The 12,944-nt window shown below is 48.7% G+C and overlaps 1 protein-coding gene across 1 annotated transcript in view; it reads right to left on the bottom strand.

Moving 5' to 3' along the window:
* Window positions 1-2,217: 2,217 nt before the first annotated feature.
* The window catches only part of LOC112241639 (synaptic vesicle glycoprotein 2B-like), a 52,593-nt gene continuing 41,866 nt past the window's right edge, over window positions 2,218-12,944 (bottom strand). The window contains exons 6-14 of the mRNA XM_042316645.1: window positions 11,972-12,065; window positions 11,104-11,181; window positions 9,923-9,957; window positions 6,947-7,035; window positions 6,554-6,718; window positions 6,301-6,434; window positions 4,876-5,079; window positions 3,925-4,084; window positions 2,218-3,597 (exon numbers count right to left, since the gene is read on the bottom strand). Coding sequence (XP_042172579.1) covers window positions 3,414-3,597; window positions 3,925-4,084; window positions 4,876-5,079; window positions 6,301-6,434; window positions 6,554-6,718; window positions 6,947-7,035; window positions 9,923-9,957; window positions 11,104-11,181; window positions 11,972-12,065 — 1,143 coding nt within the window. The 3' untranslated portion in view covers window positions 2,218-3,413. The remainder of the gene's footprint in view (window positions 3,598-3,924; window positions 4,085-4,875; window positions 5,080-6,300; window positions 6,435-6,553; window positions 6,719-6,946; window positions 7,036-9,922; window positions 9,958-11,103; window positions 11,182-11,971; window positions 12,066-12,944) is intronic.

Consider the following 12,944-nt stretch of genomic DNA (forward strand, 5'->3'; position numbering starts at 1 on the left):
ACTGGAGGACCAGGGTTGAGGCTGTTGGGGGTAATGGAGGACCAGAGTTGGGCTGTTGGGGGTACTGGAGGACCAGAGTTGGGCTGTTGGGGGTACTGGAGGACCAGAGTTGGGCTGTTGGGGGTACTGGAGGACCAGAGTTGGGCTGTTGGGGGTACTGGAGGACCAGAGTTGGGCTGTTGGGGGTACTGGAGGACCAGGGTGGGGGTACTGGAGGACCAGGGTTGGGCTGTTGGGGGTACTGGAGGACCAGGGTTGGGCTGTTGGGGGTACTGGAGGACCAGAGTTGGGCTGTTGGGGGTACTGGAGGACCAGAGTTGGGCTGTTGGGGGTACTGGAGGACCAGAGTTGGGCTGTTGGGGGTACTGGAGGACCAGAGTTGGGCTGTTGGGCTGGGGGTACTGGAGGACCAGAGTTGGGCTGTTGGGGGTACTGGAGGACCAGGGTTGGGCTGTTGGGGGTACAGGAGGACCAGGGTTGGGCTGTTGGGGGTACTGGAGGACCAGAGTTGGGCTGTTGGGGGGTACAGGAGGACCAGGTTTGGGCTGTTGGGGGTACTGGAGGACCAGAGTTGGGCTGTTGGGGGTACTGGAGGACCAGAGTTGGGCTGTTGGGGGTACTGGAGGACCAGAGTTGGGCTGTTGGGGGTACTGGAGGACCAGGGTTGGGCTGTTGGGGGTACTGGAGGACCAGAGTTGGGCTGTTGGGGGGTACTGGAGGACCAGAGTTGGGCTGTTGGGGGTACTGAGGACCAGAGTTGGGCTGTTGGGGGTACTGGAGGACCAGAGTTGGGCTGTTGGGGGTACTGGAGGACCAGAGTTGGGCTGTTGGGGGTACTGGAGGACCAGAGTTGGGCTGTTGGGGGGTACATGAGGACCAGAGTTGGGCTGTTGGGGGTACAGGAGGACCAGAGTTGGGCTGTTGGGGGTACTGGAGGACCAGAGTTGGGCTGTTGAGGGGTACTGGAGGACCAGAGTTGGGCTGTTGGGGGTACTGGAGGACCAGGGTTGGGCTGTTGGGGGTACTGGAGGACCAGGTTGGGGGTACTGGAGGACCAGTGTTGGGCTGTTGGGGGTACAGGAGGACCAGGGTTGGGCTGTTGGGGGTACTGGAGGACCAGAGTTGGGCTGTTGGGGGTACAGGAGGACCAGGTTTGGGCTGTTGGGGGTACTGGAGGACCAGAGTTGGGCTGTTGGGGGTACTGGAGGACCAGAGTTGGGCTGTTGGGGGTACTGGAGGACCAGAGTTGGGCTGTTGGGGGTACTGGAGGACCAGGGTTGGGCTGTTGGGGGTACTGGAGGACCAGAGTTGGGCTGTTGGGGGTACTGGAGGACCAGAGTTGGGCTGTTGGGGGTACTGGAGGACCAGAGTTGGGCTGTTGGGGGTACTGGAGGACCAGAGTTGGGCTGTTGGGGGTACATGAGGACCAGAGTTGGGCTGTTGGGGGGGGTACAGGAGGACCAGAGTTGGGCTGTTGAGGGGTACTGGAGGACCAGAGTTGGGCTGTTGGGGGTACTGGAGGACCAGAGTTGGGCTGTTGGGGGTACTGGAGGACCAGGGTTGGGCTGTTGGGGGTACAGGAGGACCAGGGTGGGCTGTTGGGGGTACTGGAGGACCAGAGTTGGGCTGTTGGGGGTACAGGAGGACCAGGGTTGGGCTGTTGGGGGTACTGGAGGACCAGAGTTGGGCTGTTGGGGGTACTGGAGGACCAGAGTTGGGCTGTTGGGGGTACTGGAGGACCAGAGTTGGGCTGTTGGGGGTACTGGAGGACCAGGTTGGGCTGTTGGGGGTACTGGAGGACCAGAGTTGGGCTGTTGGGGGTACAGGAGGACCAGAGTTGGGCTGTTGGGGGTACAGGAGGACCAGAGTTGGGCTGTTGAGGGGTACTGGAGGACCAGAGTTGGGCTGTTGGGGGTACTGGAGGACCAGGGTTGGGCTGTTGGGGGTACTGGAGGACCAGGGTTGGGCTGTTGGGGGTACTGGAGGACCAGGGTTGGGCTGTTGGGGGTACTGGAGGACCAGGGTTGGGCTGTTGGGGGGTACAGGAGGACCAGGGTTGGGAAACAGTGCTGTAAATGATACTTAGTGACTTTAAAAATAGAGTAAAATATAAAAGTGTCTAAACTCACATTTTCACATAATTTTAGAAAAAACAGACAACCAAGACAGGATTTAATAGAATCAGTATCTAGAACACAGCTCTTCTGGAAAAGGAGAGACTGAACACAGACTAGACAGGGTTTAACAGAATCAGTATCTAGAACACAGCTCTTCTGGACAAGGAGAGACTGAACACAGACTAGACAGGGTTTAACAGAATCAGTATCTAGAACACAGCTCTACTGGAAAAGGAGAGACTGAACACAGACTAGACAGGGTTTAACAGAATCAGTATCTAGAACACAGCTCTTCTGGACAAGGAGAGACTGAACACAGACTAGACAGGATTTAATAGAATCAGTATCTAGAACACAGCTCTTCTGGACAAGGAGAGACTGAACACAAACAATACAACAAACATATTGGTACGTCAACAGATGCATCCACTGTACAGCAGAAGAGGTTGTGGTCCTGGTTAATAGATACAACAGGAGCTGAAGACCAGATGCTAAGCGATACACAGGGATGAATATATATAAATGGAGTCCTTGGAAAGAAGGGAGTTGTGGAATAGAATGGAGGGGTTTCTGAACCACATTCAGTGGTTCAGCTGGAAAGTTAATTAAGGGCAAAGAGGAAATGGGACAAATCAAGCACATGACTACCCGAGATGAACGCTCACACAATGGAATGGAACAAGGACAATGGAAAATTGGTTCTGAATCGTACAATAGCGTTACGTTGAAACCTTAGCCGTCGTTGAATTCCAACCCAAATGTCAACCCAATACCTTTCCTGAACAGTTAGTTTTAAATCAAAGCACAACATGGTAAAACTGTCTGTCATCTTCCAAGTAGATATATTTCTCATCTCTCGTATTCTTTCATTTAAAATCATTTAAAACACATTTTAAAACATAGCAAATACAGAGTGACATGTCCTGCTCTACCTGGGTGGTATTTTGAGGTGTACAGAAGAAAAACACAATATCAAACAATGTAAAATGGTGACATGTCTTGATGAGGGTACCGTTCTTTCTATACATCACCATGGGAACAGAAAGCCCCTCCCCTATTCTGTCACACACAACTCACTTCACATGTGGAAGTCTCTCTCCCAACTGGACCAACCTATATGTACAGACATCTTTATTTGGCCGTGACGTTGTAAAGGTTTGCAAAATTCCACTAACTTTCCCCAAATTCCCACGTTTAAGCAGGAAGTCTGTGAATCCTCCCACCAAGATGTTTTGAGAACCTGTGGAAAGTCACAGGAATTTTACAACCCTTGATGTTGTAGATGTTTAGCTGTTTTCACTCCAGGATCTTCTCCCGTGTGTCGGGCAGTTTGGTGGCCAGCAGACCTCCACAGGCCAGCGCTGCGAACGCCAGGAAAATGGGGATGATCTTTGTGATGCCGATGAACTTGGCAAAGATGATGCTGCCAATAATGGCTGCCAGCTTACAGGTACCGTTCAGCACTCCAAACGCTGTGCATCTGAGGAAGAGAGAGGTACAGACATCAGTGGGTTTAGGGCAGGTGCTTAAAGGACAGTTTACAACAGTGCTTCTCAACCAGCGGGTCGGGAGGTTTTGAATGGATCACAGGTGTCTGAGTAAAAACTACCTGCTTCAATTTGAAACAACCTGCTTCAGTTTGGGTCCCGAGGCAAAACCAGTTGAAAACCTTTGATTTATAGTATTTATCCACAAAACTCCTTCAATTATTCACAATTTCCAATGACCACCTAAATCCCTCATCATGAACAACACAGACATCCGTCTGATACCAGGACATTGACATGGGGATTGTGGTTCTCTGTACCTTTTAGCAGAAGGGTAGATTTCTACTGTGATAACCTCCAGTCCGTTCCAGGCCGCGACGCTGGTAGCGTAGAAAAGGCACTGAAATAATATAACTGCCCCCTGACTGAAGCTGAGGAGCAGGAGGAACGTACAAACTGCTGATATCAGCATAGAACCACCTGGTGGAGAGAGAGAGACAGAGAGACAAAGAGACAGAGAGAGAGAGACAGAGAGAGAGAGAGAGAGAGAGAGAGAGAGAGAGAGAGAGAGAGAGAGAGAGAGGAGATGGATGGAGAGAGAGAGAGAGAGAGAGAGAGAGAGAGAGAGAGAGAGAGAGAGACAGAGAGAGAGAGAGACAGAGAGAGAGAGAGAGAGAGAGAGAGAGAGAGAGAGAGAGAGAGAGAGAGAGAGAGAGAGAGAGAGAGAGACAAGAGAGAGAGAGAGAGAGAGAGAGAGGGAGATGGATGGAGAGACAGAGAGAGAGAGAGAGAGAGAGAGAGAGAGAGAGAGAGAGAGAGAGAGAGAGAGAGACAGAGAGAGAGAGAGAGAGAGAGAGAGAGAGAGAGAGAGAGAGAGAGACAGAGAGAGAGAGAGAGACAGACAGACAGACAGACAGACAGACAGACAGACAGAGAGAGAGACAGAGAGAGAGAGAGAGAGAGACAGACAGAGAGACAGACAGACAGACAGACAGACAGACAGACAGACAGACAGACAGACAGACAGACAGACAGACAGACAGACAGACAGACAGACAGACAGACAGACAGACAGACAGACAGACAGACAGAGACAGAGACAGACAGACAGACAGACAGGGGGGGGAGAGAGAGAGAGAGAGGGAGACAGAGTGAAAGAGACAGACAGAGAGAGAGAGAATGATTTCAGAGTTGCTGCCATAGTTTCAGGTTGTTTTGTACCCATTGATTATTTTCCCACTGAGCCACATACGTGTCTTCACTTCCCTCACCTATAATTTTGATCCTTCCTATCTTGTCCATGAAGAGGGCTGACAGGATGTTGCCTGGCAGTGTCGCTAGACTCCCCAGGAAGCTGACCATGTAGATGACGATGTCGTTCTCCTCCTGGAAGTTCAGATGGCAGCCTTTCTTCGGATGGAGAAACGTGGCATTTTCCATCCGACAGTCTATAAACTTAGAGTCTTCCCAAAGGTCTGCCAGTCACGGAGATAAAGGACAGTCCCAAATGAGATCATAAGGGGATCTGTGCTCTGTTCAACGTCACGTTTACAGTGCATTCAGAAAGCATTCAGAACCCTTCACTTTTCCTACTTTCTGTTACATTACAGTATTACTCTAAAATGTTTTGTTTTTTCACTCATACATCTACACACAATACACCAAAATTACAAAGCAAAAACAGGATTTTAATTTTTTTTTAAATTATTTTTATATCCAAAAACCTCCATTTGGTTGGCGCGTTTCGTTGAGTAATCCACAGGATTGTGTTGATCACGACGGGCAGACGAAAATTCCAAATAGTATCCGTAAAGTTCGTAGAAACATGTCAAGCGTTTTTTATAATCAATCCTCAGGTTGTTTTTACAATAAATGATCGATAATATTTCAACCGGATGGTAGCTTTTTCAAAAGGAGAGAGAGAAAAGGTCTGCTCCAAGCTGCTCGCGCATGCAAAACTCTGGGGACACACAGCTATCCACTGACGCGATGTGATCATTCTCGCTCATTTTTCAGAATAAAAGCCTAAAACTATGTCTAAATACTGTTCACACCTTGTAGACGCTGTAGGGAAAGGAATCTGGTTGATATCCCTTTAAATGGAGGGTAGGCATGCAATGGAACAGAGGTTTCAAAATAACAGCACTTCCTGGTTGGATTTTCCTCGGGTTTTCGCCTACAATATCTGTTCTGTTATACTCACAGACAATCTTTTGACAGTTTTGGAAACTTTAGAGTGTTTTCTATCCTAATCTGCATATTATATGCATATTCTAGCTTCTGGGCCCGAGAAATAGGCAGTTTAATTTGGGCACGTTTTTCATCCAAACATCAAAATACTGCCCCCTAGTCTCAAGAAGATAAGGTATTTATTTTTTATAAATTAGCAAACATTTAAAAAAAAAAAAAAAATCAGCTTTGTCATTGTGAGGATTTAGGTGTAGATTGACAAGGATTTTTTTTATTTTGAATCCATTTTAGAATAGGGCTGTAACGTAAATAATGTGGAACATTTTGAGGGGTCTGAATACCTTCCGAATGCACTGTACATCACACACATAATACACCTCACATATCAATGGCTAAGGTTAACAGCAAGGGAAACATTGTACAACCTTGTCTGGTCTCTCTATGGCGCTTGAATCAGGGACAAATGGATTGATTTGTGAGAATTCATGCACAGATATAACACCTACCTGTGTTATAGAAGACCGTGTTCTTGATGGTGCAGTTCTCAAAGTACGTGTTGGTCGACCTGACGTCCTCAAAGTAACAGTTCTCAAACAGGGAATCTTCAAACTTCACAGACTTGATCTCTATATCCATGAACCTAGATAAGAGATAGCACAAGGTTTTTTTTAGAGAGAGAACAGCCCTGCTTCAGGGAAGATATCTGACAACATTGTAACGTACTAGTTGTCCACTCAAAATATCCCATCTGTGACATACTTGTCATGGACATATTCTCCCTCTTTGTGGATCTGGTTGACCAGGGAGAAGTTGAAGTGGAATCGCTCCACTCGTTCTCGATGGAAGAGTTTCACCTTGGACTCGTACTCCTCATACTGCATGTACTTGATCATGTCAGGGAACCACACCGACAGTCCGTGGTAGCTGAGACACAGAAGTAACAGTCAACCGTCATGATTGACACGTCCAATAGTGACTTGGCAGTGCTCTCGACAGGTAGCAAGCTATCACGTGTTAGATATGCAGACGTTCCCCATCTGGAGAGCTTTGACTGGATTGGATATCTCCTGTGTTGGTTGAGGAGCACCTGATGGGATAACAAGGGGGTCTGTTGAATATACTCACAACAAAAGGTTACTACTGTTTGTTTACCTGAAGGCCATGGTGAACCAGACGATAGCCAGGAACAGACCCTGCAGTCTGAGGTCTGGTGCTGCCAGGGACATCACGTTCTGCATCACCTGGAGACATAGAAGCAACAACACAAACAAGTCATCCTCCTGGTTCAGACACACTCTTATCAGCAGTGCTATTGACAGTTTTCAACACAGTCTTATGAGCAGTGCTATTGACAGTTTTACAAACACTCTTATGAGCAGTGCTATTGACAGTTTTCAACAGACTCTTATGAGCAGTGTTATTGACAATGTTCAAAAACTCTAACATTTTAAATCAAGAATATGTATTGTAGCAATCTAACACCTAGCATCCTCCTAGTGTTTAGGATCTCTTGGTGTAATGGCTGAGGTGTTGTGTTGACAGTCGCTGGACACTGATTGAATCCCGGTTGGGCTCCCCTGAAATGGTTACTTTGAGGAGGTTGGTGTCTGACAGTCCAGCTGTTACATGTTGGAGGAGGTTGGTGTCTGACAGTCCAGCTGTTACCTGTTTGAGGAGGTTGGTGTGTCTGACAGTGCTGCTGTTACCTGTTTGAGGAGGTTGGTGTCTGACAGTCCAGCTGTTACCTGTTTCAGGAGGTTGGTGTCTGACAGTCCAGCTGTTACCTGTTTGAGGAGGTTGGTGTCTGACAGTCCTGCTGTTACCTGTTGGAGGAGGTTGGTGTCTGAGAGTCCAGCTGTTACCTGTTTGAGGAGGTTGGTGTCTGACAGTCCAGTTGTTACCTGTTTGAGGAGGTTGGTGTGTCTGACAGTCCTGCTGTTACCTGTTTGAGGAGGTTGGTGTCTGACAGTCCAGCTGTTACCTGTTTGAGGAGGTTGGTGTCTGGCAGTCCAGCTGTTACCTGTTTGAGGAGGTTGGTGTCTGACGGTCCAGCTGTTACCTGTTTGAGGAGGTTGGTGTGTCTGACAGTCCTGCTGTTACCTGTTTGAGGAGGTTGGTGTCTGACAGTCCAGCTGTTACCTGTTTGAGGAGGTTGGTGTCTGACAGTCCAGCTGTTACCTGTTTGAGGAGGTTGGTGTGTCTGAGGGTCCAGCTGTTACCTGTTTGAGGAGGTTGGTGTCTGACAGTCCAGCTGTTACCTGTTTGAGGAGGTTGGTGTCTGACAGTCCAGCTGTTACCTGTTTGAGGAGGTTGGTGTCTGACGGTCCTGCTGTTACCTGTTGGAGGAGGTTGGTGTCTGACAGTCCAGCTGTTACCTGTTGGAGGAGGTTGGTGTCTGACAGTCCTGCTGTTACCTGTTGGAGGAGGTTGGTGTCTGACGGTCCAGCTGTTACCTGTTTGAGGAGGTTGTGTGTCTGACAGTCCAGCTGTTACCTGTTTGAGGAGGTTGGTGTCTGACAGTCCAGCTGTTACCTGTTTGAGGAGGTTGGTGTGTCTGACAGTCCTGCTGTTACCTGTTTGAGGAGGTTGGTGTCTGACGGTCCAGCTGTTACCTGTTTGAGGAGGTTGGTGTGTCTGACAGTCCTGCTGTTACCTGTTTGAGGAGGTTGGTTTCTGACAGTACAGCTGTTACCTGTTTGAGGAGGTTGGTGTCTGACAGTCCAGCTGTTACCTGTTTGAGGAGGTTGGTGTGTCTGAGGGTCCAGCTGTTACCTGTTTGAGGAGGTTGGTGTCTGACAGTCCAGCTGTTACCTGTTTTAGGAGGTTGGTGTGTCTGAGGGTCCAGCTGTTACCTGTTTGAGGAGGTTGGTGTCTGACAGTCCAGCTGTTACCTGTTTGAGGAGGTTGGTGTGTCTGAGGGTCCAGCTGTTACCTGTTTGAGGAGGTTGGTGTCTGACAGTCCAGCTGTTACCTGTTTTAGGAGGTTGGTGTGTCTGAGGGTCCAGCTGTTACCTGTTTGAGGAGGTTGGTGTCTGACAGTCCAGCTGTTACCTGTTTGAGGAGGTCGGTGTCTGACAGTCCAGCTGTTACCTGTTTGAGGAGGTTGGTGTCTGACAGTCCAGCTGTTACCTGTTGGAGGAGGTTGGTGTCTGACAGTCCCGCTGTTACCTGTTGGAGGAGGTTGGTGTCTGACGGTCCAGCTGTTACCTGTTTGAGGAGGTTGGTGTGTCTAACAGTCCAGCTGTTACCTGTTGGAGGAGGTTGGTGTCTGAGAGTCCAGCTGTTACCTGTTTGAGGAGGTTGGTTTCTGACAGTACAGCAGTTACCTGTTTGAGGAGGTTGGTGTCTGACAGTCCAGCTGAAACCTGTTTGAGGAGGTTGGTGTCTGACAGTCCAGCTGTTACCTGTTTGAGGAGGTTGGTGTGTCTGACGGTCCAGCTGTTACCTGTTTGAGGAGGTTGGTGTCTGACAGTCCAGCTGTTACCTGTTTGAGGAGGTTGGTGTCTGACAGTCCTGCTGTTACCTGTTTGGAGGGGGTTGGTGTGTGACAGTCCAGCTGTTACCTGTTTGAGGAGGTTGGTGTGTCTGACAGTCCTGCTGTTACCTGTTTGAGGAGGTTGGTGTCTGACAGTCCTGCTGTTACCTGTTTGAGGAGGTTGGTGTGTCTGACAGTCCTGCTGTTACCTGTTTTAGGAGGTTGTGTGTCTGACGGTCCTGCTGTTACCTGTTTGAGGAGGTTGGTGTGTCTGACAGTCCAGCTGTTACCTGTTTGAGGAGGTTGGTGTGTCTGACAGTCCTGCTGTTACCTGTTTGAGGAGGTTGGTGTCTGACAGTCCTGCTGTTACCTGTTTGAGGAGGTTGGTGTCTGACAGTCCAGCTGTTACCTGTTTGAGGAGGTTGGTGTGTCTGACGGTCCTGCTGTTACCTGTTTGAGGAGGTTGGTGTGTCTGACAGTCCTGCTGTTACCTGTTTGAGGAGGTTGGTGTCTGACAGTCCTGCTGTTACCTGTTTGAGGAGGTTGGTGTGTCTGACAGTCCAGCTGTTACCTGTTTGAGGAGGTTGGTGTGTCTGTCGGTCCTGCTGTTACCTGTTTGAGGAGGTTGGTGTGTCTGACAGTCCTGCTGTTACCTGTTTGAGGAGGTTGATGTGTCTAACAGTCCAGCTGTTACCTGTTTGAGGAGGTTGGTGTCTGACAGTCCTGCTGTTACCTGTTTGAGGAGGTTGGTGTTTCTGACAGTCCAGCTTTTACCTGTTTGAGGAGGTTGGTGTCTGATGGTCCTGCTGTTACATGTTTGAGGAGGTTGGTGTGTCTGACGGTCCTGCTGTTACCTGTTTGAGGAGGTTGGTGTGTCTGACGGTCCTGCTGTTACCTGTTTGAGGAGGTTGGTGTGTCTGACAGTCCAGCGTGTTACCTGTTTGAGGAGGTTGGTGTGTCTGACAGTCCAGCTGTTACCTGTTTGAGTAGGTTGGTGTCTGACAGTCCTGCTGTGACCTGTTTGAGGAGGTTGGTGTGTCTGACAGTCCTGCTGTTACCTGTTTGAGGAGGTTGGTGTGTCTGACAGTCCTGCTGTTACCTGTTTGAGGAGGTTGGTGTGTCTGACAGTCCAGCTGTTACCTGTTTGAGGAGGTTGGTGTCTGACAGTCCAGCTGTTACCTGTTTGAGGAGTTTGGTGTGTCTGACAGTCCTGCTGTTACCTGTTTGAGGAGGTTGGTGTGTCTGACAGTCCAGCTGTTACCTGTTTGAGGAGGCTGGTGTCTGACGGTCCAGCTGTTACCTGTTTGAGGAGGTTGTGTGTCTGACAGTCCAGCTGTTACCTGTTGGAGGAGGTTGGTGTGTCTGACGGTCCTGCTGTTACCTGTTGGAGGAGGTTGGTGTGTCTGACATCCTGCTGTTACCTGTTGGAGGAGGTTGGTGTCTGACGGTCCAGCTGTTACCTGTTTGAGGAGGTTGTGTGTCTGACAGTCCAGCTGTTACCTGTTTGAGGAGGTTGGTGTCTGACGGTCCTGCTGTTACCTGTTTGAGGAGTTTGGTGTGTCTGACGGTCCTGCTGTTACCTGTTGGTTGCTGACTGTCTTAATATGGGAGGTTGGTGTGTCTGACAGTCCAGCTGTTACCTGTTTGAGGAGGTTGGTGTCTGAACTCTCCAGCTGTTACCTGTTTGAGGAGGTTGGTGTCTGACAGTCCAGCTGTTACCTGTTGGAGGAGGTTGGTGTGTCTGACGGTCCTGCTGTTACCTGTTGGAGGAGGTTGGTGTGTCTGACGGTCCTGCTGTTACCTGTCTGAGGAGGTTGGTGTGTCTGACAGTCCAGCTGGAAGGATGTTCCAGTGTCACTCTGTATCTCAATGAACTCATCCTCCTGGGTCTTAGGAGTCGTGATGTTGGTACCTGACAGGAGGGACAGGAGAGATTATATCACATTATAATGTTGGAAAAAATAGTGATTATATAACATTAGATTGAACTAGGAGTATGGTTCTCCTGACTGTACTAGAGGAGAGTTGGTTTGACCGGTGGTGTACTCACAGTGAATACCCTCTCTGGTTGACTGTACTAGAGGAGCGGTGGTGTACTCACAGTGAATACCCTCTCTGGTTGACTGTACTAGAGGAGCGGTGGTGTACTCACAGTGAATACCCTCTCTGGTTGACTGTACTAGAGGAGCGGTGGTGTACTCACAGTGAATACCCTCTCTGGTTGACTGTACTAGAGGAGAGTTGGTTTGACCGGTGGTGTACTCACAGTGAATACCCTCTCTGGTTGACTGTACTAGAGGAGAGTGGTGTTTGAATACTCTGGTGATGTACTCACAGTGAACACCCTCTCTAGTTGACTGTACTAGAGGAGAGTTGGTTTGACCGGTGTGTACTCACAGTGAACACCCTCTCTAGTTGACTGTACTAGAGGAGAGTTGTTGGTTTGACCAGTGGTGTACTCACAGTGAATACCATCTCAGGGTGACTGTACTAGAGGAGAGTTGGTTTGACCGGAGAGTTGGTTTAACCAGTGGTGTACTCACAGTGAATACCCTCTCTAGTTGACTGTACTAGAGGAGAGTTGGTTTGACCGGTGATGTACTCACAGTGAACACCCTTTCAGGTTGACTGTATTAGAGGAGAGTTGAACACCCTCTTTAGTTGACTGTACCAGAGGAGAGTTGGTTTGACTGGTGGTGTACTCACAGTGAATACCCTCTCAGGTTCTCCCTTGGCCTTCCAGTTGGTATCATGGACCTGTCTCAGAATCATCCAGGCCTCGTCATGTCTCCCATTCTGAGAAGAGACAGACAGAAACATCTGTCTGTCAGAAACATCTACATCATCTACATCACATGTAGCTACTGGAATATACAATGTCATAGAAGATGGAATATACAGGTACAATCTTAGAAGAAATGTGCTATCTAGAACCTAAAAGGGTTCTTCAGCTGTGCCCATAGGATAACCCCTTTTGGTTCAAGGTGGAACCCTTTTTGGTTCCAGAAAGAACTATTTTGGGTTCCATGTAGGGGTTCCATGTCCCATGAACATTTTGGAGAACCCTTTTTGCTTCCAGGTGGAACCCTTTTGGTTCTACATGGAACCCAAAAGAGTTCTACCTGGAATCAAAACGGGTCCTACCTGAGACCAAAGGTGGTTAACCTATTGGGAAAGCAGAAGAACCTTTTTGGTCCCCTTTTTTCTAAGATTGTACAATACCATGTAAAAGGAATAAGGGACTGGGGGGAGATGTTCAACCTTTACAGCAGTGTGATTTAGTTCCTGTTTTTTTTGAGAGGCTGAATGTTATGTGGCTGCTGTGTCATCATAATATCAGAATGCTCTGTGGCTGCTGAGTCATCATAATATCAGAATGCTGAGTCGTCATAATATCAGAATGCTCTGTGGCTGCTGTGTCATCATAATATCAGAATGCTCTGTGGCTGCTGTGTCGTCATAATATCAGAATGCTGAGTCGTCATATTATCAGAATGCTCTGTGGCTGCTGAGTCATAATATCAGAATGCTCTGTGGCTGCTGTGTCATCATAATATCAGAATGCTGAGTCGTCATAATATCAGAATGCTCTGTGGCTGCTGAGTCATCATAATATCAGAATGCTGAGTCATCATAATATCAGAATGCTCTGTGGCTGCTGAGTCGTCATAATAT

This window comes from Oncorhynchus tshawytscha, unplaced genomic scaffold (genome assembly GCF_018296145.1).
Source record: "Oncorhynchus tshawytscha isolate Ot180627B unplaced genomic scaffold, Otsh_v2.0 Un_contig_4078_pilon_pilon, whole genome shotgun sequence".
Taxonomy (NCBI): domain Eukaryota; kingdom Metazoa; phylum Chordata; class Actinopteri; order Salmoniformes; family Salmonidae; genus Oncorhynchus; species Oncorhynchus tshawytscha.